Source organism: Betta splendens, chromosome 2 (genome assembly GCF_900634795.4).
Source record: "Betta splendens chromosome 2, fBetSpl5.4, whole genome shotgun sequence".
NCBI classification, from domain to species: domain Eukaryota; kingdom Metazoa; phylum Chordata; class Actinopteri; order Anabantiformes; family Osphronemidae; genus Betta; species Betta splendens.
This window is the reverse complement of record NC_040882.2, coordinates 17,386,885-17,413,631: the sequence shown is the minus strand read 5'-3', so window position 1 is coordinate 17,413,631 and position 26,747 is coordinate 17,386,885. Positions and strand designations below refer to the sequence as shown.

The following is a 26,747-nucleotide window of genomic DNA, read 5'->3' as shown; positions in this document are numbered from 1 at the left end:
CACTGGGTTCGGACTCACTCAGCTCATAGTTTTCCTGGAAAGTTCTGCTTTAAAAAAAAATACAAACAACTGAACTGCAAAATAGCAGAATGATGAAATTATCTTGCAACCTAGTCACAATGAAAGCGTCCACGCTGAGCGACACCGAACTGCAACACCTGCTAGAACAATAATATATACATCTAGTATAATATTGAGTTTATGAACATATTTCATCTTATTTATTCATGTTAGAATAAGAAACCTTCCCTCATGAAGCTTCGGTAGATAATTTCTGGATTCAATGAACCAGAATGTTACATTGCATTAATAAGAAGGTCAAATTCATTTACATAACTGTCACCATGTTTCCTTCATGTTACACTTAAAGCACATTTCGGTCCATTAGAAACGACCTGGTGTCTTCAGCAGCTGCCCTCAGCCATAATAAACCAACCTTCAAGCCACAGGCAAGAAACACCTTAAAAGTCAAACCAAGCAAGGTGAACATGTTAGTAAAAGGTCAAACACGTGGAGTCAGCTGCAAAGTGTCCAGTGTTTGTCCACCAGAGATGCTGGTGCGAGTGTCAAGACAAAATGCTGATCTTTCAAGCAGCGAAATCTTTAAAAGTGGGCGTGTGTCAGAGGCGACGAAGGCGAGGCCTCAGGTTGAAACTGCGCGAAGATGAAAAACTGTCAGAACCATCGCCCGGAAGCTTTAACACCTAGTCAACCATCGTGCCAGGTGTCGATGCCGATGTAGCTCACTGCCACGCTAAGAGATAGGAACAGGCCCGCTGCTGAAAACACGCCTGAGAAGAGAAACAATGCGGGTAATGTGTGGAGTTTGGGAGGAAAAATGGGCATCCAGGGCTCCCACCGACCGGCTTCTCGCAAGGTGCGTGACGGCAAATCGATAGTGTGTGTGCGTGTGTGTGTGTGTGTGTGTGTGTGTGTGTGTGTGTGTGTGTGTGTGTGTGTGTGGAGAACACTGGGTAATGTCAGTGTGTGCTGACCTACATTATCTCAGCGTGTGCCCCGGTTCCTCTACGTTTCACTGCACACACTCTTCTAATCCTTCCGCCCACACGGGATTTCACAGGCCCGTCTTAGATGCGTGTTGTCCAGTAATACGACTGAATACAGGTCATACATTACGTTATGCAGGTCCGCAACTAGAGCCTCCCACGGCTGAAACTAACCTGGCGCGTTATTACTTCGATAACCTCCTGCGTCTGAAAGGATCCGCGAGACGGGAAAGCACTTGAGCTCGCTGAAATGTTTCAGACGAGCGAGGTTGTGTAGGCATTCTTGTCGACGGCGAGTCAAGGCTGTGTGCTTCCTGATGAAGCATAACATTCAGGCTTCAAATGAGTCGGGTCAGCGCCACGTTTCTGAATATGTCAGCGGGGAAAAAAAAAAATGAAAAGAACTCGGTAAAGATCGCGGCGGAAATATTTCAAACCTCGAGATCCGACAGAACATCAAAGCCTGAGAATAAACAGGAGGATCTCAGTCTAACTACCAGCAACTATGCAGCATATGACTTATTATTACATACGTAATAAACAAGAACTATTTGAACCAAACTACCTTTGTTTATTGTCTGCATGAAGACAACTCTTCTTTAGCAACTGCGTGTTGGATCTGACCTTATCTCGCAGCACAGGGTCTGCTTACGTTTGGAGAATCAGATTGGCGAGAGAGCGGAAAGACAGAAGAAGAGCGAGGGCACACGCTTTGACCTAGACAGGGAGTAAACAAACAAACAGGCTGCCGGGCTATCAGCACACAGTGTGAGCAAACAGGCAGCCTGACAAATCTCCCCCGTATCTGAGGAATCGCGCCATGAATCACGCGGGCTGCAAAGGTGAGGAGCCGCGCGCGTTGCGTTAGCGCACCTTTGGAGCAAATCCCCGCAATCCTATTTATGCCGTAATCCTGTTTCCTCCCCCACTAATCCGTCAATTAGATCCATTTTTTTCCCCAATTATGATTTATCACTTCGCTCACGTCTCGGCAGCCGTGGCGTAACTGATTGACTCCCCCTTCCCCTTGTGAAGGTCAAGCACGCAGAGCGCCTCGGCGAGCCGCCCGGACCGCCGGCTCATCGATTATCGCTTCATGGGGAGCTCTCTCGGTCACCTCGCGCGAACCGGCGATCGGGTGTCCCTCATCATTTATAGCTTCTCTTCGCTAATGACGCGCAATGAAATCTATACGTGGCCGCCTGTCAATAATGCATGGGAGCAGAGTGCCAGTGTCCCAACATGTCCCGACAAGAGGCCGGCGCTTCTAAACGCTTGTTTGACTTGAGAGGTGTGCGGGACGAGCCAACTCGGGCCGTGGGACGGACGCGCTAACCTGTACGCGCACGCTAACGCTTGCAAAACATACCTGGAGGCGTACGCGGTCTCCTTGAAAGGTTACCTGCCAGTGTCGTGCAGTTAGGCCCCAGACATGCGTGAGCTCTGCCTTATTATTGGCTGGTTCCACTCCACCACTGTTTATTGTAATTTCATTAGCTCAATCTCTGTTATTCTAATTACACAGAGTTTTTTTTTTTGGCAACAAATAAAAGTTAATGAGCTTTTATGAAAATGGCTTGACGTGACCTTTTTATTTATTCATTTATATCAACACCCCCCCCCCAACTCCACCTGTTCCTGTCAAACCGCAGCGTAGCAGGTCCCAGATATCACAGGCCGGGGAGGGATGGACACACACTCACTGCCAAACACATCCTTCCCAATCAACATCACTGGCTCCTTTTCCCCCCCTTTTCTTTTCCATAGATCATTTAGCCTTGTCATCCATAAATCTGCAAAATGCCCTTTTCAAGCTGCTCATAAACACCCTCATAGATCTCCAAAAATGCCACCACACTCTGAGGCAAGAGCTGTTGATGGTCGTGAGCCCACAGCGGCAGGGCTCCTGACAGGCAGCAAGTGATGGATGTCTGAAGAAATGGGTACATTGAAGTCTGCGAGGCAGGGCCAGTGGTTTTGGGCTCAATCTGTGTAAAAATGGCAAAGTGTTGATGTCAACGTTGTTTTCGTTGGACCGAGAAATCCTTGAAGGTGCTGTTGTTACAGCATGTTTGCCCTTTGACCTTCGTTTTCACACTACAGCTTAACCGAGGGTCATTTGGGGCGGTGTGGCATGAACCATGACCTTGTTCAGATTTCTGTTTGGCCTTTAGCCTTTCATGATATTCGTAATTAAATGATTGGTCCACTTACTGTTAGTGTCTCAGAGGCAGTGGACGTTTTTCAGTCACTATGTAACATGAAATTATCAAAAAATGACAAAGGCGTCTACAGGTTCCACAACAAGTAACAGAAAGATGTAACAATTTATTAATAATACAGTTATTCTTAGTGGCTGCCTGCACAAACAGAACAAGACCCTCTCTGTCCTCAGTCCTACCAAATAATGGTTTTGTAGCCTTGTGGACGGCCCTGAGGTTTATTATGAGCTCTTTGCATTATCTTATTACTTTTAACTACACATAAGGGGGTGAGGTGGGTGATGGCTGCTTTGGGCCACGGCGTTCAGCTCTGGGAGAGCTGAAAATCCAATATTACAGGGAAGATGGATGTCGACGAGAAAAGATAGATCTCAACTGAAAAGCTATTACGAAGTCGATTGTTTTCCGATGCAGATTACCTCCAGCTGCTTCGAGCGCCGTTTTGCATTACATAATTCATATTGGGTGGAAAAAGGAGCAAGCAGTAATAACTTTATGAGTACGGCACTTCTCTGAAGCAACGTTTACGCTCCATAATCAAGACAAACTACAGGTGAGTTAACAAACATACGCAGGCCAGTAAAAGTCTGTGATACAGCCATAAAGGTGAACGAGGTGAGAGTACAGGAAAAAAACGCATGAAAACACTAACAGCATTACTCCGGGTGGTGCCTGGTGATTTGGGTAAACATGATGGAGCACATGAAACGAGAGCAGGATATGAGGATCGGTCTAGACTGTGGTTTGCCCTTGCTTCAATTTAATTTGCTCTGCTTTCCAGGGATGATTAACTCGCAGCCATCGCGACCATTAGCATGTGCTTACTGTACAAAAGATGCGGAGGCCAGGCAGTATATTCAAACAGCAACAGGAAGGTCACAGTACGACGCAAACTGAGCACGGAACTAATGGGACAGGCTGAATGAAACACATCCTGCAGGAATATTTCAGGAAATACCTCTGGGCCCGTAGAAGCCCAGCTGTTGCTAAGGTCCGAGAAGCGACCCCCTCATCTGGCTTCGTTCATCATTGTCAGTTACAGTAGTGATTGGAGAAATGACCTCAACCACTGACTCAGTCTGGTTCACCAGCGTGTGATTTGCAGGTCGAGGGTCAGGGACAGCGAGCAGACGCCACCGTACAGTACAGTATGTGTGCCGCCACATCCGAAGCGTGTCCGCTTCAGATGGATGTTTAACAAACCCAGCCTCCGACGTGACAGTCTGGACTAAGAGCTCCGGGGGCTGCTGATGTGTCACAGGCAAATCACTGCGAAAGTGAAAGTTGACTGGACCGAAGGCTCGCAGCCAAAAAGCCAAGAACAAAGGCAGGGCTTTAGAGGAGACAGAACAGAAGGGAGTTGACTGCACGCCTTTATCCTCCTCCTCCTCCTCCTCGCAGCCACTTTCACACTCCACAAAGCCTGATCACTCACGTATGCAGGTCAGACAGAGTCAAGCGTATAATACATGTTTCAGCACTAAGGCCCCAAAGCGTGGGGCGCTAGAAGTTACTATTTTTACCAGCTTGTAAGCATTTAGTTCACTTAAGCCATCGTTTATCTATCCGCTGCTGGTGCTGGTTATAATAATGGAGTCTGAGGCCAATGATGAAAATCATGTGATGTGCATGAAATCTGTTAATCTGGGTGTGATGTAGTTTTGCCTTCATATTAGGACATAACCACATGTCTTGACAAGCACGGGAAGCCAATATGGATGCACTTGTAGCAGCCGCTGTCCCGCATGGAGAAGGGGGGGGGGGGGGGGGGGGGGGTGCAGTGTGGGGCCAGGTACCTGAAGCATATCACGGCAGGCTTCTCCAAGTCCAGACTGTGTTCTTTCCACCTCGGCGGTATTCTACCTGTTCACCGGCTGGCCCCTGCGCCTGCTGCCCACCACCTGCGCTGGCACACACGAGCCAGAGCGCGTCGCCGTGGTAACCTGGCCGAAGACAGGCGCCGCCAGCCGATTTATCTTCAGCTCGACGGCTGGTGTGGTTCAAGGTGGAACCGAGCGCCAGTCACGTGTGGCCGCCTTCTAATTTGCTCCAGTGGCATTAAAGGAGAGGATCTACTTGATGGTGCAGTTCAACGGGGAATATAAATGTTAATACAGAAGTATTACATGGATTACAGCATCAGCTTCAATCAATCCCTGCCGCTACATATTTGACCCGAGCTTTGTGGCTGGATGCAAGATTGTGTAGCAGGGAAGCTAATCCACTCTCATCTGTACAAGTTGGCCCCCGTCCACCAGGCTGCGGTCGGAGGCAGAGATAAAGAGGGTCAAATTCATCAGCGTCCCATCGCGCCGCGACGCGCTGACCCGTCCCGGCGAGAGCTGCCGGGCAGAGTCGCTGTCAGGGCTCGGGACTCTGCGAGCGGCAGCGGAAGCGAAATGTGCCGCGTCAGCGCTACGGCGCGGCGGGCAGGTGTTATCCTATCGGGAGAGGAGAGGAAGGAAAACGGGCGGGCCTGATGTGGTGGAGCGCTGAGAAGGTCAGCGCATCTTCCAGAGTTAAACCAGGGGGAACAGCTGCAGTGACAACAGCGTAATGGCACCTTAGGCTTCGTCACACACTCGCCTCCGTCTCCCCTCGCGCTCCGCTGCTGCCTCCCTGTTTATGAGCTTAGCATCCAACTCTGCGGCCTGCGTCCCACTGCTTCCTACTGGTGACTTTGTCTGACTTTGTTGCTACGGTGGACCCAAATTAAACCCGGGCCAAACCACCGGCATTAGGGGGAGGCATTATGTTTATTGTCGCAGCGAACTGGAAATGTGATTTTAAGAAATGCGCGGCTTTGTGGCGAAGCGGGACGACAGCTGCCGCTAGAAGCCGTGCTCATTGTATAAACTTGGCATGAACCCCTGGTATAACAAGATTAACCCCGTTTCCACATGAACTATGTTTTCTGCATTTACAGTGAAGTCATATAGTTCCTGCTGTCCGCAATGACCTTCAGTCAGATTCCGGCCGAGGGGCAGAGAAGCGGAGCGCGAGCACACGCTGTCCCTGGCGTTCAACCAGCAGCTCACATGTTCCCTGCCTGGCCACTTTATTAGGCACCCTATACAGTACAGTATCAGTGAATGAATGTGATGAATTTACAGCGGACTACAATGACTTGAGTCCAGATCAGCGTGCAGAGAGATTCGATTAGAAACCACAATCAACCATAACCAACGTAAACAAGCAGCCTGAGTTAAAGAGGTTAATGGAAAGACGCTGCGTCAATATTTACCTCCCCCTGCTCTTCCTGCGAGCAGTCACATCAGGGGACATGTGCAAATGCGTTTGTCTGTTTGTTGAATTTAGCGCTTGGGCCCTGTTGCGGACGAGGTGCAATGTTGTGAAGAAATTAGTAATTACAATGATTATTTCCGAATGAAAAGATAGGGTCTGTTTTCCTTGCATCGCATTACCCTATCGTCATGGCGACGCCGGTGGAATGGAAAAGCCTCCTTAAGGCCAGCGGCTGCCAGGGGGAACCGGGCAAACGTCAATCCCGTGGCGCCATCTGTTAACCTGCCGCTCGGAAAGCCTCGCCGCCCGGGCTTTGCACCTACAAAGACACGCGGCCGCCGAGCGTCGCCTGAATACAATTCCACACAGGCAGGTGATCCGCAGGCTGGATTCACCCTGCGCCTCCCCCCAGCACTCACAGCGTGGCCCTCAAGCTGTTCCATTTTCCCTGACAAATATCACCCTAGGCAATCCATCAAAGACATAAGCCCATTCTGAAGGCATCCGACCATTTTGTCACTACCAGGGATATTATTGTACCCTACAACAAAACCAGCAGGTTTGAAGTGAAAATAATTAAATAATTCACCAGAAGGAAAAAAAAGAGAATAAGATTTGATGAGTGAAAAAACAAAACAAAACAGAAGTTATCAAGTCTCACTCAGCTGTAAGGGCTCAAATGAGCCACAAGCACAAACAGCTTGCAGCTTGAGTGACAGCATTACAGCAGCAGGCGCATCAGCAATCAGACTTCATTTCCTCGTAATTTGGTGTCGCCGCTGCTGCATTAACTCCACAGGTGGTCCTGTCTGTTCGGAAGACTGAATAAATAATAAATAAATGCGGCGGGGCCCGTTCGCAGGAGATCTGTGAAACCATATTAAAAGCTTGTCCCGAGATCACATGCGACCGTACCTCGGCGCATGTGAGTGGACCCCGAAGGCCGGTTTGGTTCCGACGCGCTGAGATCGCGGCCTCCGCTCCGCATGCTAAGCACTGGCACCTGTATCATTCTGATACTTTCTGTCAGACAGTGCAGGAGCAGCCCCTTTCCCACCGTTTACTGCACCACCAACCTGTAAGAACTCTAACATAACGAAGGGGCCCCTCGTTAGTGAGCCGCATGGAGACTTACAGTACAACCCTAAATAGCACAGCCTTTAATTAACACGTCTACAGACTGCATATGGAGCCATCACCGCTCCAACAATACCTGTATGTAGTAATGTTCCATCCAGCCCAAAACGGGTCTGATGCAGGACCGCGCAGTGAAAACAGGACATGCGAGCGTGTGGTTGATAACCCGCTTTCTGACTGCAGCCACTGGGGAGCTGCCTCTCTGTTAATTACTGCACACACATGCTCACAGTCAGGAGATATTTAAACGTGAGTCAGGTCTAATTGCATAAAGCCGTGCAATGGATCCTCAAAAATCTATGTGCAGTGTATGAAACGGATCACGTGCACAGTCACATGGCGACGCTCTATAAGGGAAAGAAGCCATCTGGTATAGATTTGCGCATGCGGTTGTTGCAGCAGAAACAGTGTGCAACGCGTATGGGGACATTCATGATGACACAGCACAACCTGTCAACTTCCTGATCCACCGGTTAAAAGATCCGGGGTGATGCCGCGTGGATGCCGAGTGACACCTGACAGGGACGCTGCGGACGAGGCTGCCGGTTCCACCGCTCGGCTCGTGGAGTGACAGCTCGAGGAGGGAGCGCGCTTTAATTGCATGCGACGGCCGATGGCGCCGGCGGGGACCTTCAAGGTGAAGGAGGTGGTGGGCTGGAAATATCAGATTGACACAGTCCCTGAAAGCCACTTGCCTGATTGCACACACCACAACTACGTTGGCCAGAAGCAGCCCCGCTGCATCATACAAGCCAAAACAAACACTAGGATGCCCTGACTCCACTGACTCAGGCGACCTCACCTTTTAATCCATTAATACTCGCTTTCTGCTATTGCATTAAGCCATGTGCCTAAAAGTATTGTTATGGTGCATAAAAGTATTCCTACAGTCTGCAAAGGGGAGGAATTAGGGGATTAGGGACTTAAGGAAGTCTCTCAATTGGAGAAGTCGCTTTTTTTATGCAGCAAACACCAGGCTGTGAAATCGACCAAATGACTTATTTGGAGTTCATATTAATCTAATACAGTATTTTCCCCCTATACTCAAACCACAAAAGCACAGAACACAGAGCAGCGGAGAAAAGACAGCATGGGAACACATCATTCGATCAAAGTATAAGGAATCCAGAAACCTGAGGCACCCGGGCTTAAACTCTGTCACCCTGAAAGGGCTGAGAATCTATCAACAGAGGAATGGAGACCTGAAGACGGCCAAAAGTGTGTGACGGTTCTAGGGGGAGTGAAAAATATGATCAGGAGAAAAGAGAAAGATGAACAATTCGAACAGAGCAAAAGAAAAGAGGCTGCGTTGATTTCACTCCTTCGACTGGAAGCTGGAGCATCTCTCCTCCTAGTAGGAAATGAATTTCAAGAATGTGGATGAAAACGTAGCAGCTACTAGTAAAAGCCATTATTTGTGGTTTACATCGTTACTCTATAGTTTTTAATTTACACTGATACGGATGCTCCTCTGCTTCAGCAGAGTCATTCCCTAATTTCGGTGCTGAGTAACTCTTTCTGGGTAGCTACACTGTAATTAAGTCTGTAATTAGCTTTATTAGTACGGTGACTTGAGGGGAAACTCTTTTACCACTGAAACTTCCAAGATTACGCTTTAGTGGTCTGTTTTTGTTGACTTCCCTTCCCATCTGTGCAAACTACTGCTATCATCCACTGAGGGAGATGCTTATTAGAGTAGAGGTGTGAAGAAAGGAGCCGTAATGGTGGGAAAAAAAAAAAAAAAACGCAAACACTAATGCTTGACGGCACGCAAACACTGCAGCCCCGGTACAACAACACCACAATCCCAGCAATCAGTTTCAGGGTGGAACTAAAGCTTGAAGGGCCTCATTAGACCTTATCATAGGAACCGGTGAAGGCGAAAGACGTGGCCTCCATCATCCTCTGTAGTCGCAGCCAGACATTTGCTGATAAGGTTATCTATGGACGCTCTTCAAGCCGCCTTGCACAGAACAGCCCCCTCATTAGCACCATACTTATTTATGTATACAGGACGAGTTAATTGGGAGTTCAATTATCAGGCCCGATTCCTCCTCCTCCCTCCGCGGTTGCCAGCGCAATTATCACCATGATGTAGAGCTCTCCTCTGCGTCCTCTGCTCTCCGCCTCACCGTCGCAACGCAACCCCCCAAAACCATCAACAGGAAAACTCAAACTCGCGCTGCACACGAGACTCGTTCACAGCTCCATTCGAGCCCCCCAAAATCTCATTTTGGTAGATTTGCAGCAAAAGGCTTTTGGGATTATGATCAATACAAAATACAAAAATGACGGCGAATATGATTTTGGGTTTCAGCGTGAAGCAAAGACGAGCGAAGCGATTTTCAACATCAGCTAACCTTTTTTGAAACGTGAAGATGCTCAGGTAGCTAACGACAAACGAAATGCTAAGCTCAGGAGTTTGCTGAGGGGTGTCGCGGTCTCATCCTTTACGAATTGCGCCTGACAGACCCAGATTAATCCAGCCTGAGGGGGAACAGCTGTCTGCTCATGCCAGACCGTGCTGAAGTTACCTCCATGGGATTGTAAAAAAAAAAAAAAAAAAAAAAAAAAAAACAGAAAAGAGTGCTTTTGAAGCGGACGTCCTGACCCCTCAACGCAGCCCGTCCGGCAGCTAGAGGCTGAGTCCAGGTCACAGCTCCCTGCTTTAGGGGAGAGGGCGGAGGGGCCGCCTCTTTGACACGCGGGGTCCAGGCTGGTTAACTGCATGGAGCCTCTGGGGCCCAGCTTTCTGCTCTGCTTCAGCATATGTAATGAAAAGTGATGATGGAAGGGAATCGTACAGCACAGGTGAGTGGTAATAAGCTAAGCAGTCGTTTTTAACACTTCTCTATAGGACAGAGGCTGCTGCCTCAAGCGCTTTCCCGGAACTGCTGCTTACTCCACCGCCAGAAAACAGACGGCGAATGTGGACAAGTGTTTTTATGATCCTGCTCATTAATATTTCATTTTAATGCTTAAACATTTGAAGTAACAGATAAAGTATATTATCAATTAAAGCAAGAGTGTTACTTTCAAACTACAGCTCAATAGTCATCCCTTCTTAAAGTGTCTTCAGGCAGATTTTAATCTCTATTTGAGTCTGTTGACTGTGGTTGGATTAATTGTTGTTGACTGTACTATAATTAGGTGACTGTGCATTTACCACTTCTGACAGAAGCAGTCTGTGTAGTCAGCTCTGTGACAAAAATAAAAAAAAAACAGACAAACAGCCTGAAAGTTGAGCGCAAATCCACCATCGTGGCACCGTGAACGTATTAATATCACAGCAGTCACTTTCACAAATTCATTTAACCTCTAATTACCCTGACTTGAAAGCTTCTAGTTGCCTTGCCCTGCTCTGCTGTTTGGGGTTCAACAGAGAATAAGCCAGGGTCAGCATCAATTATAAAAACAATGGTCCACCGAGGCACAGAGCGCCTTTAATTATAATCCCTAATCGTAAAAGGCCGTAATGACTTCAAAATACAACCTAATGGGAAGAAAATCTATGATTACGGCAGGAAGATGCGCCTCCTTGTAAGCACATTAAGCATCGTTTCAGTTGGCGCGGAGGCTTTTATGTGGGCTACAATGTGAATTTTGAGGTATCAGGGGTCAGTAAAAATAAAAAAAAAAAAAAAACAAATCATCAGGCCAAGCTTTGTGTTGTTAACCTTCAATCGTCACCTTCATCTGAGCAACATTAGCATCGATGCTGAAGGCTGTCAGCAAGGAGGAGAGCATCTAGCAGCTGAGATCAATGGTACTAAAATAAACAAGACATAGAGTCGACCAAAGGAGTAGCAGAATTAATACACATAACAAACAAACAAACAACAACATGCAAACAGAGAATGACAACTTTGAGGCTAATAACTACGTTTACACAGATTTACCCTAAACAGTCCAACAAACTGTAGGCGGAAGTTTTAAAGTTTTAATAGCAACATGAACTCTGGCTTATTTTGATGAGCTCAGTACATAAAAGATTTTCAAATGTACCTTTATTGTGCTTTTGTATTAGAATGATTCAGAATATGGTCCAGAAGCCGTCCAATCGGATATTAAATACCAGACTATATTAACAGTACATGGGAAACAGAGGCTCTTTTCTGCCCTGGCTCCCTGTGACCTCTCGCTTGCCCTGCAGTTTTCCATAATTATTTGGTATCCATCAAACACAACTGTTCAATTTTTTATGAAGCCCATTACATCTATTGTTTCAGTAATTCACACTGTGGTGTTTGTGCTCCACATACACATGAAAAGCTGTTGGGAACTTTTAACACATCCTGTACAATTTATTTCACTATACTGAATGTAGATTCATGGTCATGGACCGAATATTGCGACACATAAATAAAAACAATTTGAAATCCAAATTTTAAAAAACTAAATTACCAGTTATCCGCAAAAACCAATCAAAAGCACGAGGGGACAAGACAACATCTAACGCACAAGTCAACAAAACAGGAGCAATATCCCTGAACTGAGAGCGTAGCATCTCCTCTAAAAACATGCTTGTCTTTGACCTGGGCCCTTCACCGCACAGATAACACAGCAAGGCTTGGGTTTGTTAGCACAGACATCTCAAGTGTCTTAAAGCCAACCAAAGAGAAAGAGGAAAAGAGAGAGACCTTTACATTGCCACCCACGTGTTAGATAAAAGGAATAAATACACCGCTGCACTGGCAGCCAGCCATAATGACCCACTTTACAGGCCTCATACCAAAGAACATCTCTGGAAATAAATTAACGCCGAGCAAATGAATACATTGGCGTGGCCCCTCGCTCTCGCCTCCTCTCTATTCCTCGCTGTTGGCCAGACGACGCGCGCCATCCAATTTCCTCCCGTTTTGTCTCTCCTGTCCCTTCCTCCGTCTCCATTCTCTCCTCCTTCCTCTGTTATTCACACTCTCCCTCCCTCTCCATTTTAAAGGACAAATGTTTCCTGCAGTCCCTGTAGCACTGCATTGGTATTCTGCTCTCAATTTAGCCAAGAGCCAGGCAGCAGTATCTGCTTCCAGCAAGCACACGGCAATCTGACACACACACGCACACACACACACACACACACATGCACACACACACACACACACACACACACACACACACACACACAGACAGTGAGAAAATGTTTGAAGAATTAAAGCAACTGTGAAATGGGAAAAAGACACACCTGCAGCACATGTACATGGCTGTGTCCACTAGTGCGATTATTTGCTGTGATAAAAGATTTCAGAACAGCAATAAGTCATTCTCCAAAAAAAAAAAAAAAAAAAAAAAGGAAGGATTCAGCTCCTTTGCCGTCTTTAGAGCACAGAACAGTAGCGGCCTCTCACGCTGTTCGAACCGCTCTGCACTCACCACATGCAAACAACCTCAAGGCTTCCATCCAGCATGGCCCAGTGCAGATTTATCCTTATTCCTTCACATCTCCTAAAAGCAACGCTATCAAAGCTTATTTGTCACTGTCACAAAATTCTACATTTCAAACAACCGGCTACTTGCAGAGTAGTTATCTACCTTTCCAACATTCAGCAGCGACGAGTCGTTTCATCACACGCGTACAGGACCTAACAGGGCTGCTTTTATTATCGCGGAGGCTGTAGTGCTAATGAAATGGCGCAGAACGCTTTCAACCGCGTCACAGATGATCGGGAGGGAGCGGGCGATTTGTGATGGCTGCATAGGGCAGGAGACAACTCGCACACACGGTGCCGGGGCGCAGACGGGATGAAAGAAAGAGAGGGGGGAGATAAGCGCGAGAGCAGGAGAGGCGGGAGCAGAAAGTGCTGACAGCGGTTAAAGGTGAAAGAGAGATAAGTGGAGTAAGGGAGTGAACACGGGGGAGACAGGGAGGGGGGGGGGGGGGTGAGGTGAAGAGAGATGGAAAGCCCAGATAGCCTTGAGACGAGAAGGTAGGAGGCGGGTGAAGAAAGCGCTGCAGGACGCAGAGAAGGAGAGAGATGGATGAGCACGGAGGAGAGAGGGGGAAACCATAGATATGGAAATGGGATGTGTCTGTAACGGAGGGAGTCAGGGGTTTAAAACAGAACCGAGTTTGACGTGAGCTGACAGCGCACAAGCGAACGGAGGCAGGAGCAGAGTTTGCACCAAAGACAAAAGGCTTGGAAAGAAGGAAGATGGAGGAAGAGAATTAGAAGAAAACAACACTGAATGTTATATATTGTTTTCAAAGGCACCTGCGCTATATCTGCGATTCTCGCATGAGTCACATAATCTCTTCTCCAACAACTCAACCTTTAGTAGCAGCAATTTCTTTAAAGACTATTCCGACAATAGAAGATTGAAATAGCAAAAAATCTGCTTTAAGCTTTCCTTTCAGAAAGAATCTCACCCTCTTTCCTTTTAGGCCGCACTGGGTCTCAGCTCAAATATCAAACACGTTCACACCGAGCCACATGTGACCTCGCTACAAAAAAGTAATTTATACATATGAAAACCAAGAAAGCCTTAGACATAAGGGTCAAATGTTCAATCCCTTTTCCAAGAAGCCAGTTGCGGGGCTGCTTTAAAGCCACTGTGTAATTTAGATGTATTTCAACAGGCTGCATGTGATCCTTAGGCGTCCAGTACCATCATAACCATGCAGTGCACGCAGAATGATGCTGTACATTAGTCTTTAGTACCATGATGAGGGTGGATGAGGGGCTGATGCATGTGCAGTGGGATGCGTCCTTACCTTCCTTGCAGTACTTCCCCTTAAAGCGGGTGTGGGTGCAGTCGCAGTGGACCTCTCCGTAGTGAATAGAGCAAAAGCCGCCGTTGAAGCAGGGGTTCTGTTTGGTGCACAGGTACTCCAGGTCGCTCTGAATGCCCTGGCTGTTTAACAAAGTCGGCGGCATCTCCCCGACCTTCAGGTTGGAGATCAAGCCCAGAAAGGGCGGCTCGTACTTCACCGTGCTGGACGTGAGCGCGGAGAGGCGCACGTCGGGCGGGATCCCGCCCACGAAGAGGTCGCTGACCACCGCCATCTCCTTCCTCTTGGACTTGACCTCGGCCACCTTGGTCTCGGCGTCCACCATCAGGAGGGTGGCGCGGAAGTTGCGGGTGAGCAGCACCATGTGCCAGCGGTCGTCGTTCACCCGCGTCTCCATGTGCAACGTGGCCGGCTCCGCGCAGTGGATGGCGAAGCGCAGCTGGAGGCGCCCGCCCGCGATCAGCAGCTCCAGGAAGTCGCAGTTGCCGCCGTCGTCCAGGTACAGCACCAAGGCTTTGCTGATGTTGGTCTTGAGGCTGAAGCTGAGCTCCCCCACCGAGCCGGCCTCCCAGCGCCCGTAGCGCGCCCACTGGCCCGGCGCGCCGCCGAACTCCAGCGCCGCCGCGCTGAGCAGGCTGAGGGCGGCCAGGGGCCACACGGGCCAGCACAGGAGGCGCAGCCTTCCCGCCATGCTTCGAGCTCCCAGGTGCCCCCTTCTCTACTCTCTGCCGTGTCGGGAAGGAATTCTAGAGGCGAGGCGCGGCCGCACGGTGGCTAGCGGGTTTGAAATGTAAACAGCAATTACTACTATCACTGAAGTGAGATGTGGAGCGCGCTGGTGAAAACAATCCTCGCAGGGACCTCGCTCCAAATTCCTGACGAAGCACTTTCCTGCCCGACTCTCTGATGCGCTAACTCTGGGCCTTATCCTGACTCTCTCCTGCGCTTCTCCATCGGTCGGTGCCTCTGGGAGTTTGGAGGAAAGGAATGAGGAGTAGGAGGAGAGCAAAAAGATGGGGAAATATGATAATTTCAGCGCAGACGTTCCTTCAAAAGCCTCTTGGTCTATTCTGGACCAAAAATAGATTCTCTGTTTCTTGATTCCAGATCTCAGTGCAATTTCCAGGAAATCGGAGCTGCCGCCAAAAGCTCGAGGAAGGAGTTATCCGATTGTTATCTTTCCGTATGGGGCGCGCGAGCATAAGGATATTAGCAAAAGAGGCGGGCGGCGCGAACGGTGGCGTGCGCCGGGGCGTGTGATGCGTTCATGGCGTCAGAGCAAGTGCGTCACCCTCCTGCGGTTTACGGACCACGAAGCTTCACACAGGTATGGGCTCCATTGTTAAAATGGTACTTTGGGATCTGGAAGGAACAGAGACACAAAAGAAAACAGCTGTGAATTTCATCCAAACAGTAGAAAACGAAAGACCTCCATGTAAGATTATGACCCATTCACACCAATTTATTCAGCCATTATTATATATAGTAGTTTATATAGTTTACATATGTTCTTCTTTCATCTCAGTTTTAGACCCTAAGTGCTAAAAATAAACTTCCCAACTCTCCCGCATTCGAAAGCCGACATCTCATTTCATCAGTTCATTATCGATGATGTCAAACACTGAACTAAACTTCCACATAATGTCGAATGTGTACAGAGCAGAAAGCCGTCGCACATATGCACTTTTTGACCAAATCAGCTGCAGATTACATTCATTAGCTCACACCCATCCCCTCGGGACCCCACACACACACTCATGCATATGCAAACACACACGTCATTAAATAAAATGCGATTCGGAGTGAAGGGCTGCAGAGTCAATAGCTATCTGAATAGCTAGTCTTGACCCCGGGGCTCGACCTAATCCTTAGTCATTATTTCTTGAGTGAGATTAAATTTCCATCACAGACAGTCTACAATTACGGCCCGGCTCACCTCCCCTGCGCTCCCTCGTGCCGCCTTGCTCGGCTATAAAGTGACAACAATGACACTGGCGTGCGAGGAGGATGGAAGGAAATCTCGACAGCAAGGCTGCGTAATAACCGTGCAGATGGGTGAGGCTTAGCGTCGATGGAGGAAGACGAGGGGGAACGAGGAGGGAACGGAGGAAGCACCAAAGCAACGGAGGGCTGGGCTCCGCTGAACAAGACCCTACAGCGTGCGGCGTACGTACACATCCACGCAGCCGAACTGCTGGCATGAACTGAATGAGACACCTCTAATGAAAACGCTGGGCTGCTTCATTTTGGCCTGTGGAGTGACAGCACGCTGTGCGTCTGTGCATGTTCTTTCCTCGGTTACACACTCGCCTACAGTACACAGCCACGCTTAGTTACTGTAAGTTTGAGAGGTGTGATTCACAGGACTCATTAACAGCGGCGCGTGAAAGGCGCCATTCTATTCACAGGCAGGAGACGCATCTGGGCAGGTGATTCCATGGAACACTATGCACCTACAGCTGTTCCTATGGATGCAGACGCCCGCCAATGTGCAGACATGCTTCACTTCTATTAACCACATCTGCCTTGCTTATGGGTACAGGGCCTCCATCCATTACTTTACTCTTGTTAGAGCTTCTCTCCTGCTACAGAGAGAAGCAGTGTTTCCTGCTGGTGTGTTTATAAAGTTTTACTACGCCGCGTCTGAGTGCATCCTCCATGTATGGTGCTAGTTATTAGGGGTACTGGCGGGCTTGCCTGATGCTACTATTAAATCCCAAGGACACTGAGGAAACGTAACAAGCCTCAAGAGATAACTAGAGCTGGGAGGGTTGTGTGTGTGTGTACGTTGTGATTGATTGTAGTTGCGTTTGCAGCTGTCTGGATCCGGCAAAGCAACTGTCCTTGTGTGACAGCGCAGTGTTTATAGGAGCTGTGTGGAGGCTGCGTTCATCTATATTCATGCCTGCATTTAGCATTACGATTTTTGTCACACATAACGCCTATGTGGCTCAGCTCTCGCCTCCGGAGGAGCCGCGGCTCGGGCTTCCGGCATCTGGCTAAGCTGCAATAGATCTGGGCAACTTGACTGAAAGAGCAATCTGTACCCAGCCTCGTGCACCCTGACCCAACTTCTTCTCCAAGCGGAGCTCTGCAGCCCTCGGGATAATAGCACGGTCATGTGAGCCAACTCCGACCCATTTCCTCTAACATCAGCCCGTGGGGAACGCAGCCACAATCTCAACAGAAACTCCAACTCTGCTAAGACTCCATGCAGTATATACTGCACATCTGCAGCATACGCATGTCATATTCAATAAAAACAATATAATGAGTCCCTTATTACTGTTAATTGTCAGAGGATCTTGAAACGAGCAAGAATAAATCTTTCATTTGCAGACGTACATAACATAACGTTAAAGGTCTCGAGTTTGAATGTGCCTTTAACGATAGAAGTGGCTTTTGTTGTGAAATGATAACTACTGTACAGCGTTGGTGTGTGTGTGTGTGCGCACACGTGCAGAATGCCTGTTCACAGACGTGCGCGTAGGTGTTTAATCCACCTCTTGCGGAGCCCCGCCTTGGCCCCAGATCCTCAGATTCCCCACAGACCAGACTACACCTGTTGTGTGAAGCTGTGCCAGACTTTCATCTTCCTTCTCCTGCAAACACTCTCACACAGCACACAGGCAGGTAAAGTGTGGTTTGCATAAGCCCCCCCACCCACACACACACACACACACACACACACACACCAGCAGCTCCACAGAGTTCAGCTCTGGGCCTTCTTCCCTCTTTTCCTCCTATGGGGCGACGCCTTATTTAGAATTGTAAATATGACACTAAAACACTTTTCAACTGCAATAAAAACAGCTGAAGCATATGAAATATTTATACAGTACAATAACCCAGACAGGAGGATAATAGATCTGTAGCTCGCACAAATATTTACGCACGCAAATAATTTACCTATGCACAAATATGCGCATGCCGCACACACAGTGTTTCCACATGCAAACAAGCAGAGCCACGCGGCACAGCGAGGCAGGCATTAATCCTGGCCTGTGAGGAGCTCAGCGGCAAACCATCCGTCAGCGTGAGGCTGCGGCGGCCGCTGCTGCTGCTGCTGCTGCGTTCTAATTAACCACAGAGGCACGCTGAGACACTTTTAATATTCCTGGTCAAGATAGCGAGGAAGGATTAAAACAAAACGTGGCGAGATAGGTAACAGCCGAGACGAACGAGGCCGGGGGACAAAAGCTGCAGGATGCAGCGGGTCGTGAAACAAGTGCCCGGTTAGAAGGAGAAGGAAATTCAAATGCAGCTCGAAGAGACGGGAGACTGAGCATAAGCAACACTGTAATGAAGAATAACGCTAACTGTAATTAAATATTAGGTCATAAAGGCTGTGATTCCTGGGCTTTAAAATTATGAAAAAAAAATGAATAGCTTTTTTTATTTTTAGAGCAGTTCTGGTAACTTTACTCATTAGACCTCACTAGAATAAAGAAAGATACAGCACAAGACAATTGTCTTAATAAGAAATTAAAAACGCTTTCAAAGCGTAAAAAGACAAAAATACTGTATATATCAATATTTCCAGATCACTTGATGGAGAGGGAAACGGCTCTGTGTCACTGTGAGCTAACAGAGGTGTGTGGATCACCTCTCCCCCCCATGACTAGCTCTGATTGTTAGTGTCAACAGCATTTAGCCCAGATGAGAAGCTAGGGGTGTGCGGCTGGTTAAAAAGCCCGGCTAAATGACGTGTGAACAGTGCACGTTAATGTATTGAGGGACCACTCGTAGCCAAGGGTGAGGTGTAAGTGGGCACCATCATAGCCGTATGTCTGCAGCACAAGCCCTCAGATATCTGTGAGGGGCTTCCTATCCAAGCTTGCTGGAGGAAGATAGTGAAAGCTGCCACCTGTGCCCCCCGTACAGTAAGATGCTGAGCATGCGCAAAATATAGAATGTTTGCTGAGGGCGTATGGGAATGCGGGCGCTTCAGTGTGTGTGTTTGTGTGTGTGTGTGTGTGTGTGTGTGTGTGTGTGTGTGTGTGTGTGTGTGTGTGTGTGTGTGTGTGTGTGTGTGTGTGTGTGTGTGTGTGTGTGTGTGTGCTCGCCAGCAGCATGCGTGTGACTGTCCTGGTGCCTAGAGATGTTTTGGTAGGATTCACAGGGCTCACTGGCCAGGCCTCGAGACTCTGCCGTTCCAATTAACCAGCTCAGCAGCCTGAAGCTCTGCCGGCCTTATCTGGGAGGGGAAGAAAGACGAGGCAGACAGACAGACAGACAGAGCGAGGAGGACGAGGAGTGATAGAGTGAGACAAGACATGGGGAAGACACAGGCTTGGGAGGCAACAAGAAAGAGAGTACGGCTTGAGATGGAGAAAGGAACCGGAACAGAAAAAAAAACTCGCTCCACACTGTTCTTGGCAGGTGGTGTTTGTTTTTTTTTCTGCTTTCTCATCGTCTTCCAAATCCTTCTCCTTCGCATAAACACACACATGCTCACTCTTTCCTTTGTGCTTTCCACCACCAGACGGGGGAAGAACCATCTGGGTAAGAAAGGAGGACCTGCTGGTGCCTGCTATGACGAGCGAGGAACTGATAGTGTGTGGCTGACGGAGGTATTGTGTCTATTTTAGGAAGGAAACATTGCGCTGCAGGGCCGTTTCTATAGCTATTGTCGACTAGAGGGTAGAAAAAGGACACTCATTCAGCAGCAGGCGTTCGTTGTGTGCTGGACTTAATAACGCCCCAAAAGAGAACTGATAAAACCCTCAGTACGCGTTCAAATACTAATTTGATGACACATAAAAAAGAGAGGAGCAGTAATAGTCGAATGATCTTACAATTATCTCACGTTTATTAATTTTGTGTAAATTCATCATTTCAAGGATTCAGGACGACCTAAAAAAAACGTCATAACATTGATGGACAAACCAAGAGAATAGAGGGACGCATGCTTTAGTGATCTGAGTCCAATCGATAAGTTACTACATCAAATATCTATCTACTGTACAGTAAATGTTATTGGAAAGTGACTTTGGTTTGTCTGGCAGGTGCTTTTAATTTGTTAACACCTTGATAATCCCATCAGGGGACCGGCGCTACCACAACAGCAGCGCAAATTACATCAAGGGCTGGTTGCACATATTGAGCTTTAAGTAGCCTGAAGTTAATCTAGAGAAAAAAATCATTTGCACATGTCAATATCAGGGCAAAAGCCAAGTTAAGAAAAAAACCCCAAAACAATGTAAAGCAAACAATACAGCAATTACTACACAGCTGGCATGTAATTAACAGGCAGAGATACAGCGGATATGAAGGTGTGACTCCCGTTGCCTTAAGCGTAGCTTAAGCAGTCCTGCGGCTTATGACTTTGACTTTGGTGGGAGCGATGGGGGAAAATAAATTATGAAAGAATCGTTGAGGAATGTGAAATGAGAAAAGTGAGAATGACAGCAGACATAGAGAAAAGGCGGTGAGCAGGAGGGGGAGGGACGCCGAGATATTGGCCAGGAATTGGTTGTGGTAAATGACAGCCGATTACCATCTTAAATATACTGTCAAAAAGCAATTTGCCGCGCTCACGCCACAGGCCTGATATTTGCACCTTATTAGGGAGGCTGCCCTATATTTTAAGAAGCCAGACTCTCGGAGCTTCCATTTACCCATAAGCCACTGCTCTTGTCTCACAGAGGACATTGTTTTGGGCGAGAGGGGGCTTTGGGTGAGAAGCAAAGCTTGCGTTTACACGGAGGGTTTTGCGTTAAAGCATCTTGAATTCCCTCACATATCGTTGACGCTGATGTGTGCTGGAATACAGGCCGGTTTAAGTTCAGGGGACGGTCCGCCGGGCTTTCTGCAGCGATCATAAAAACACTGGTGTTAAATGTGATTCAAGCCAAAGCCGCAGCTATTATCAGCCTCAGAGTTTGAGCTTGGTAATTCCTCCGGACGCCGGGGCTCCAGAATCATTGCTGCGACTGGAGGCCCTCCGATATCTGCAGCAGGTGAGCAATGTGTTTAATTTCACAGCCCTTGTAAACTTGCAGAGCTCATTACTGGCCCCTCAACGCACTCGGCGCGCGTCTCATGATGGCATATTGATCCGGGCACTTCGGCTGAAAGCGGTGTCTTACAAAGGACCTCTCACCCGGCGCCCCCCGCGTGCAGTTTGCCGTATCGCATCCATCCCTCTCTGCAGCTCTCGCCTCTATTGAGGAGGCGAAGGGGGGGTAACTAATACCGACTGATGCAAAATGGAGCTGATGCGCCTCTGAAAGCAGTGACTCAGGTCCCCTTTAGTTCGGCTCCGCGGCGCGGGGAGCGGGCAGCACGCACGGGCACGCGGTGCCGCTTTGTGAGTCAGAACACACACAAATCACACACAAAAAAAAAAAAAAAAAAGTGGCGAGAATTCGGCCTGAAAAGATGCGAGGCGACGCGCGGCCCGGCGCGTGCGCGCGCTCGGAGCTGTGAAGAACGGGGACAGAATACGCACGCATCTGCGAGCCGCCGGGCGGAAGTAGGTTAAGCAGAAGAGAGGGGCGCAGAAGGAAACGCAGCCTGGCTGCAGCTGAGAAGAGAGGATCGCATTACGTAAGCGCCGCGCTCGCTCTGAAACAAGGCCCGGAAAACGCGGGAGGAAGTCTTTGAGCGTTCGGCCTGAACTCCAACACAACCCCCCCCTCCCAACACCTCGCAGGGGATGTTATAGACAGCATAAATTATGACCCCCGGAATAAAATAATTACACTGGCCGTCTCTCAGGCAGTTGAACCCACCGGCGCCTCAGGATTTACTGCGGAAACACAGTGGAACAGCTAAAAAGGCGATAAGCCGATTAATGCAGCATCCACGGCCGCGACCTTGTAAATGCGAGAGCTCGACTCAGGTGTTGCGCTGAGTGAAGTAGGGCGGTGATGGCGATTATCGTCCGATCGGGTCGACGCCTGTTTGGTTGGCACCAGAACCCGGCCGTGGCTTTGTTTGGAGACCTGGAGCTCTTCCTCCTCGTCCGAAAGGCAGAGGTGAATCCTCGACCTGCGCCATCATCTCACTTACACACTCACTGCAAGCGAGCGGCCTTAAAAATGAACACTTTTTATTAATAACGCCGAAAAGGATTAGGTTAAAAAAAAAAAAAAAAAAGGCTTAATTTGTACATGCACTCATATGCTAATTCTTTTGTGTGGGTGTGTTTGTGTGAACCGCATGAGAAATAAGGTCACTGTAGCTGGAATGCGCCGGAGCCAAAGAATCGAGGGCGCGGATAATTACGCAGGTAATAAGGGAACGTTCGCCGGCCGACCGTTTCATGCGCACGTTTCTCAGCGATGAATAACAGCGGGAGGACGCGTATCAGCGTCGGATAAACCGCTGCCCTTCAGCAGGGTTTACCATCGGCGCCACCTTCATTAAGCGAGAGATTCACAGCACAAAACAAATAAGGGCTTTTCAATTTTTATACTGTCGGTGACAGTTGACTCTCGGTGACTTACAGTATTTGCTCCTCTGAGCCACCTGTGCCAGCTACAGTCAGAGCCCTCTGGGGTAATGGCCTCCACCATATGGCTGAGTTACTACATAGTTACTACAACCCGCTACTGTATAATTCAGGTAAACGGCAGCGCTGCGACTGCAGTGAGTTAATGAGAGAGAAGAAGATTTTGACGGGTACAGTCGAGTTGGATTAAAACATTGTCAGCAGACCAATAGAATCCTTAAATCGATACCACACATCTTGACCTCTGACCTCTTCAAACCCTCCTGATTGCTGTTGTTTCGCTCCGCTCTTTATTTTTTTGCGGTGTCAAACGGGCGAGTGAAAACGTCATGTCTGCATCTTTCCCTCCTTAATCCTTACACAAAGTGTCACTGTCAAAGAGAGTTTGGGGAGGTATTTGGTGGATAAGTGACATGTTGGCTGCAGGCAACGCCAATGAATTTCTGTCAAGCCGCTGCATGTCAGCGCATGAAAAAATGATTAAAAAACAGAAAAATAAAGTGGAAGTCGGACTGAAGCTGTCAAACGCCGGGTCTGCGGTGGCTACGGTTCTCAGCCTGTGGCCCATGCAGGCATCTGCGTGTCAAGCGTTATCTGGCTTTGACATGTACAATTAATCAGCAACCTGAGTTGTTGTGTTTAGCTCCGGCTCCTCTGCAGCGCGAAGCCTTCAGTCTACTCCTCTTTCCTCTTTGAATATGAAAGCATTCCATCATATATCATTTATCACACTCCACCTGCTAGTTCATGTATTCCTGTTTCAATCTCCCTAAATAAACCCACGCCCTCTGTATTCTGTCATGTTCCTGTCAAGCCTCCTACGGTTTTTACCTTCTTAAGCGCCCGCTAACCACTACTAAGCCTCCACAACAATAGCAGCGGAAAGGCAAGGAGCCAACTGGGGCATCCGTGAGCACAAACAAGCTCTCGCTTTCATGCTCGACCGTTATCATGAGAGCACGAGTAGGAAATGAGGGAGAAGGATGGAAGAGAGTGGATCAGATGGAGGTGAAGCGAGGGAGACCAAGGAGCTCGGTGCTGGGAGGTGAGGGAATGAACTGGAGACGCCATCAGTAACCAAGTTTGTGCACAGGCAGCTCTAGAAACAAACTGGGCCATGGTGGGAGAGTTGAGGAGCTGCGCACTGGGAACAATGGCGACGTGAATGCAACACGTTGCTGCTGTTTAAATATATGAGTACAGCAAATTAGACAGCCGGGACTTGGAAGTGAGCCGGGAAGCATGTCTGCCCGCATTCCGAGACATGTCCCCGCGTCGGGGTGCGCAGCGCGGAGCAGGGAGCGCGTGAGATAATAGGGGGGAGCCGGAGCGGCAAGGTGAGAGGAAGCGAGTGGAGACGGAACATGCAATTCAATTTCAAACGGCGTCGGCTCAGAGTACAAACACAAAGGCTCCGTTACTGGCAGATCCCCATTGAAGGCTGGAGCTAATTCACGCTCTTCAGGTAGCGGGGAAGAAGGCGCGGGGGGCGGTGGAGGCTGCAGCATCAGGGAGAGATCGCCATAGAGATGGGGTGAAGTAAGGATGGGGGGGGTTCAGCAAGCTGCTTGATCAGCGGGTGGCCCAGCTCAGCGTTTAGCGATCAACATAAGTGATTAATAAGTGACTATTAAAGCATCATATTCTTTCATCTCAGGGTTTGCTAGGAAGTTTATAATAGATAGAAAAAGATGCGGTTTTCATCGTGTTGTTATTTTGTCCATCATAAATGTTAAATACTTTATGAAGGTAGTGTTTTTCAGCGCTGTTTTTATATTACACTGCATTAGTTTTAGATCCCAGCTGGAGGGATAAATCTATATTTAAAGCCACACTGTGAAATATTGCAGTTTTATATTATATAATAATTTGTATATTTATGGTCCACGGTCTGAAAAGGTACAGGAATGTCTTGTCTTCTCTGCTACATTACAGTAAAGGCACATAGTAGAAAGATAAAAAGCATTCCCGCTAATTATCCGTCAAGGGTTTGGATGTGTAATAGCTAGCAATGCTACAGCCGACAACACTGGATATAAGGGGAAGCGTTTGTGGCGGCTGAAGGTCAGCGAGGGGCGGACCCCGTCGCCTCGCCCCATTCTCCCACTGATGCGAGCTACAAAGCCCCGAAGCCCAGCCACGCTGCACAAGTGCCCACGAGCAACCAGGGGCAGGTAGGACGCCGAGGCTTGTGGTCCCAGGTGAAACGCCTCTCCAGGGGAGGGATGCAGTAGTGTGAGAGAGAGGAAAGGGAGAGAGGGACTAGTGTCGAAGCGGATTAAAAATGCATGGCTTTGCTCTAGCTGGCGTAACAATGAGTGTCCTCATTCGTTGCCTGTCACCTCTGGGAGCTCATGGGACTGAGCAGGGGAATGAGAGGGGAGCAGCCAAAAAAGACCCGGCACCAGCGGTGCACGGCGGAGATGCGAACTGCAGATGAGCTGTGATTTACAGGAAGGGATGATGGCTGGCAAATGACCACTATAGCTCACTTGACTTGACACCTTATACACTCACGCGCGCGGGGCTGATTTGAGAACAGCATCGGGAGTGTGCTTTCCACGAAAGACTGCATCAAGCACGGCCAGAGCTAAAATGGATCAGTTGTACCAACGCCATCGGCGTCACTGAGGAGCGCTGCCTTTGCAAATCAACACTTGCACTTACCAACGATTTGATGCCAGGGGGGAGTATGATCAGCTTCACAGCAAGACCATGTGTGGGGATAAGGATATAAAGAAGATGGGAAAAATAACCTGTGCATGGATTTTCAGTCAGGATTTAGATTACATCATAGCACAACAGCATAGTCCTGTTAGCCTCTGCAGCATTTCATATAATAGATCTCTACATTCTCTTACAGAGACTGGGACCTAGCATAGGATTTTAAGGAACAGCAATGGGATGGTTTAAATCTGATTTGTTGAATAGATTCCAATTAGCTAATGTTAATGACGAATCTTCCTTGCACACAAAAATCTGCTTTGGAGTCCCACAGGGTTCTATGCTTGGTCCAATACTTTTTAGCCTATGCGTGTCTTCTCTAGGTTACCTAGAGCTGTGTGTCTCCAGTGTGTAGTTACTCGTTCAACCATCCTGCTCATGTTCGACTGAACTGAATGAATGTAATGTCCCAATAATGTGCCACTCCTCACATGTCTGGTAAGTCAGATCAAGTTAGTTATTGGAAGGGATGTAAGATATTACTTATGCAATTTGGATGTTCTCATGAGATTTTGGTTCTACCAACAAAGCAGACCTGGGATTTGGACATACTAAGACCTAAGGCCTCGTGGGTCGTTGCAGTTTACAAACAGCCATCAAGGCTTCACCGAGCAGGGATCTACTATCCTACATTCATAACATCTACATCATATTCATTAGGGATTTAACAAATGAGGTAACAGACAGACAGAGAAGTGGTAAGTGCAAATTAATTCGCTCTGACAGCTTTGACTTAAGAGTGCAGAGTGCAGGCTTTACTGTAGGAGAGGGAATCATAGATGCTGCTTTAGAGAATGATCTTTTTAAAATTTTTAATCATTTAGATGTTATGTCTAATGAACGCTGTTTGTGAGTTAAACAGCTAATGCAATGTTAAAGTCTACCCAACGTTCTTTGTCATTTAGAGAATTATCTACTCTCAATTTCCTGTCACTTTTATTCTGCCAGTCAAACAAAGGCACACCATGAAAATCTGCAGCCAATATGCAAATGAGGCAAGCCATGAAAATGGGAATCTCGCCGGTTTCATTGCGTCTAATGAGTCGAGATGTCTTGCACACCCAGTCAAGCTCGTCTCCGGTAATGGGGTTCAATGACACCTGTAGGACACAGAGGCGCTACAGTGAGCCAGCGGCCGCCGAGCCACAGTGGAGGCAGTGGACAAACAGCTGGACATGATCAGACTGGGGGTAGTTCCACCGAGCCGTAACCACAAACAGAGACGC

General features: G+C 48.3%; 1 protein-coding gene across 1 annotated transcript in view; it reads right to left on the bottom strand.

The window, feature by feature from the left end:
• The window catches only part of nrxn2b (neurexin 2b), a 437,402-nt gene that overhangs the window by 364,479 nt on the left and 46,176 nt on the right, over positions 1–26,747 (bottom strand). The window contains 1 exon segment of the mRNA XM_029166692.3: positions 14,322–15,701. Coding sequence (XP_029022525.1) covers positions 14,322–15,030 — 709 coding nt within the window. The 5' untranslated portion in view covers positions 15,031–15,701.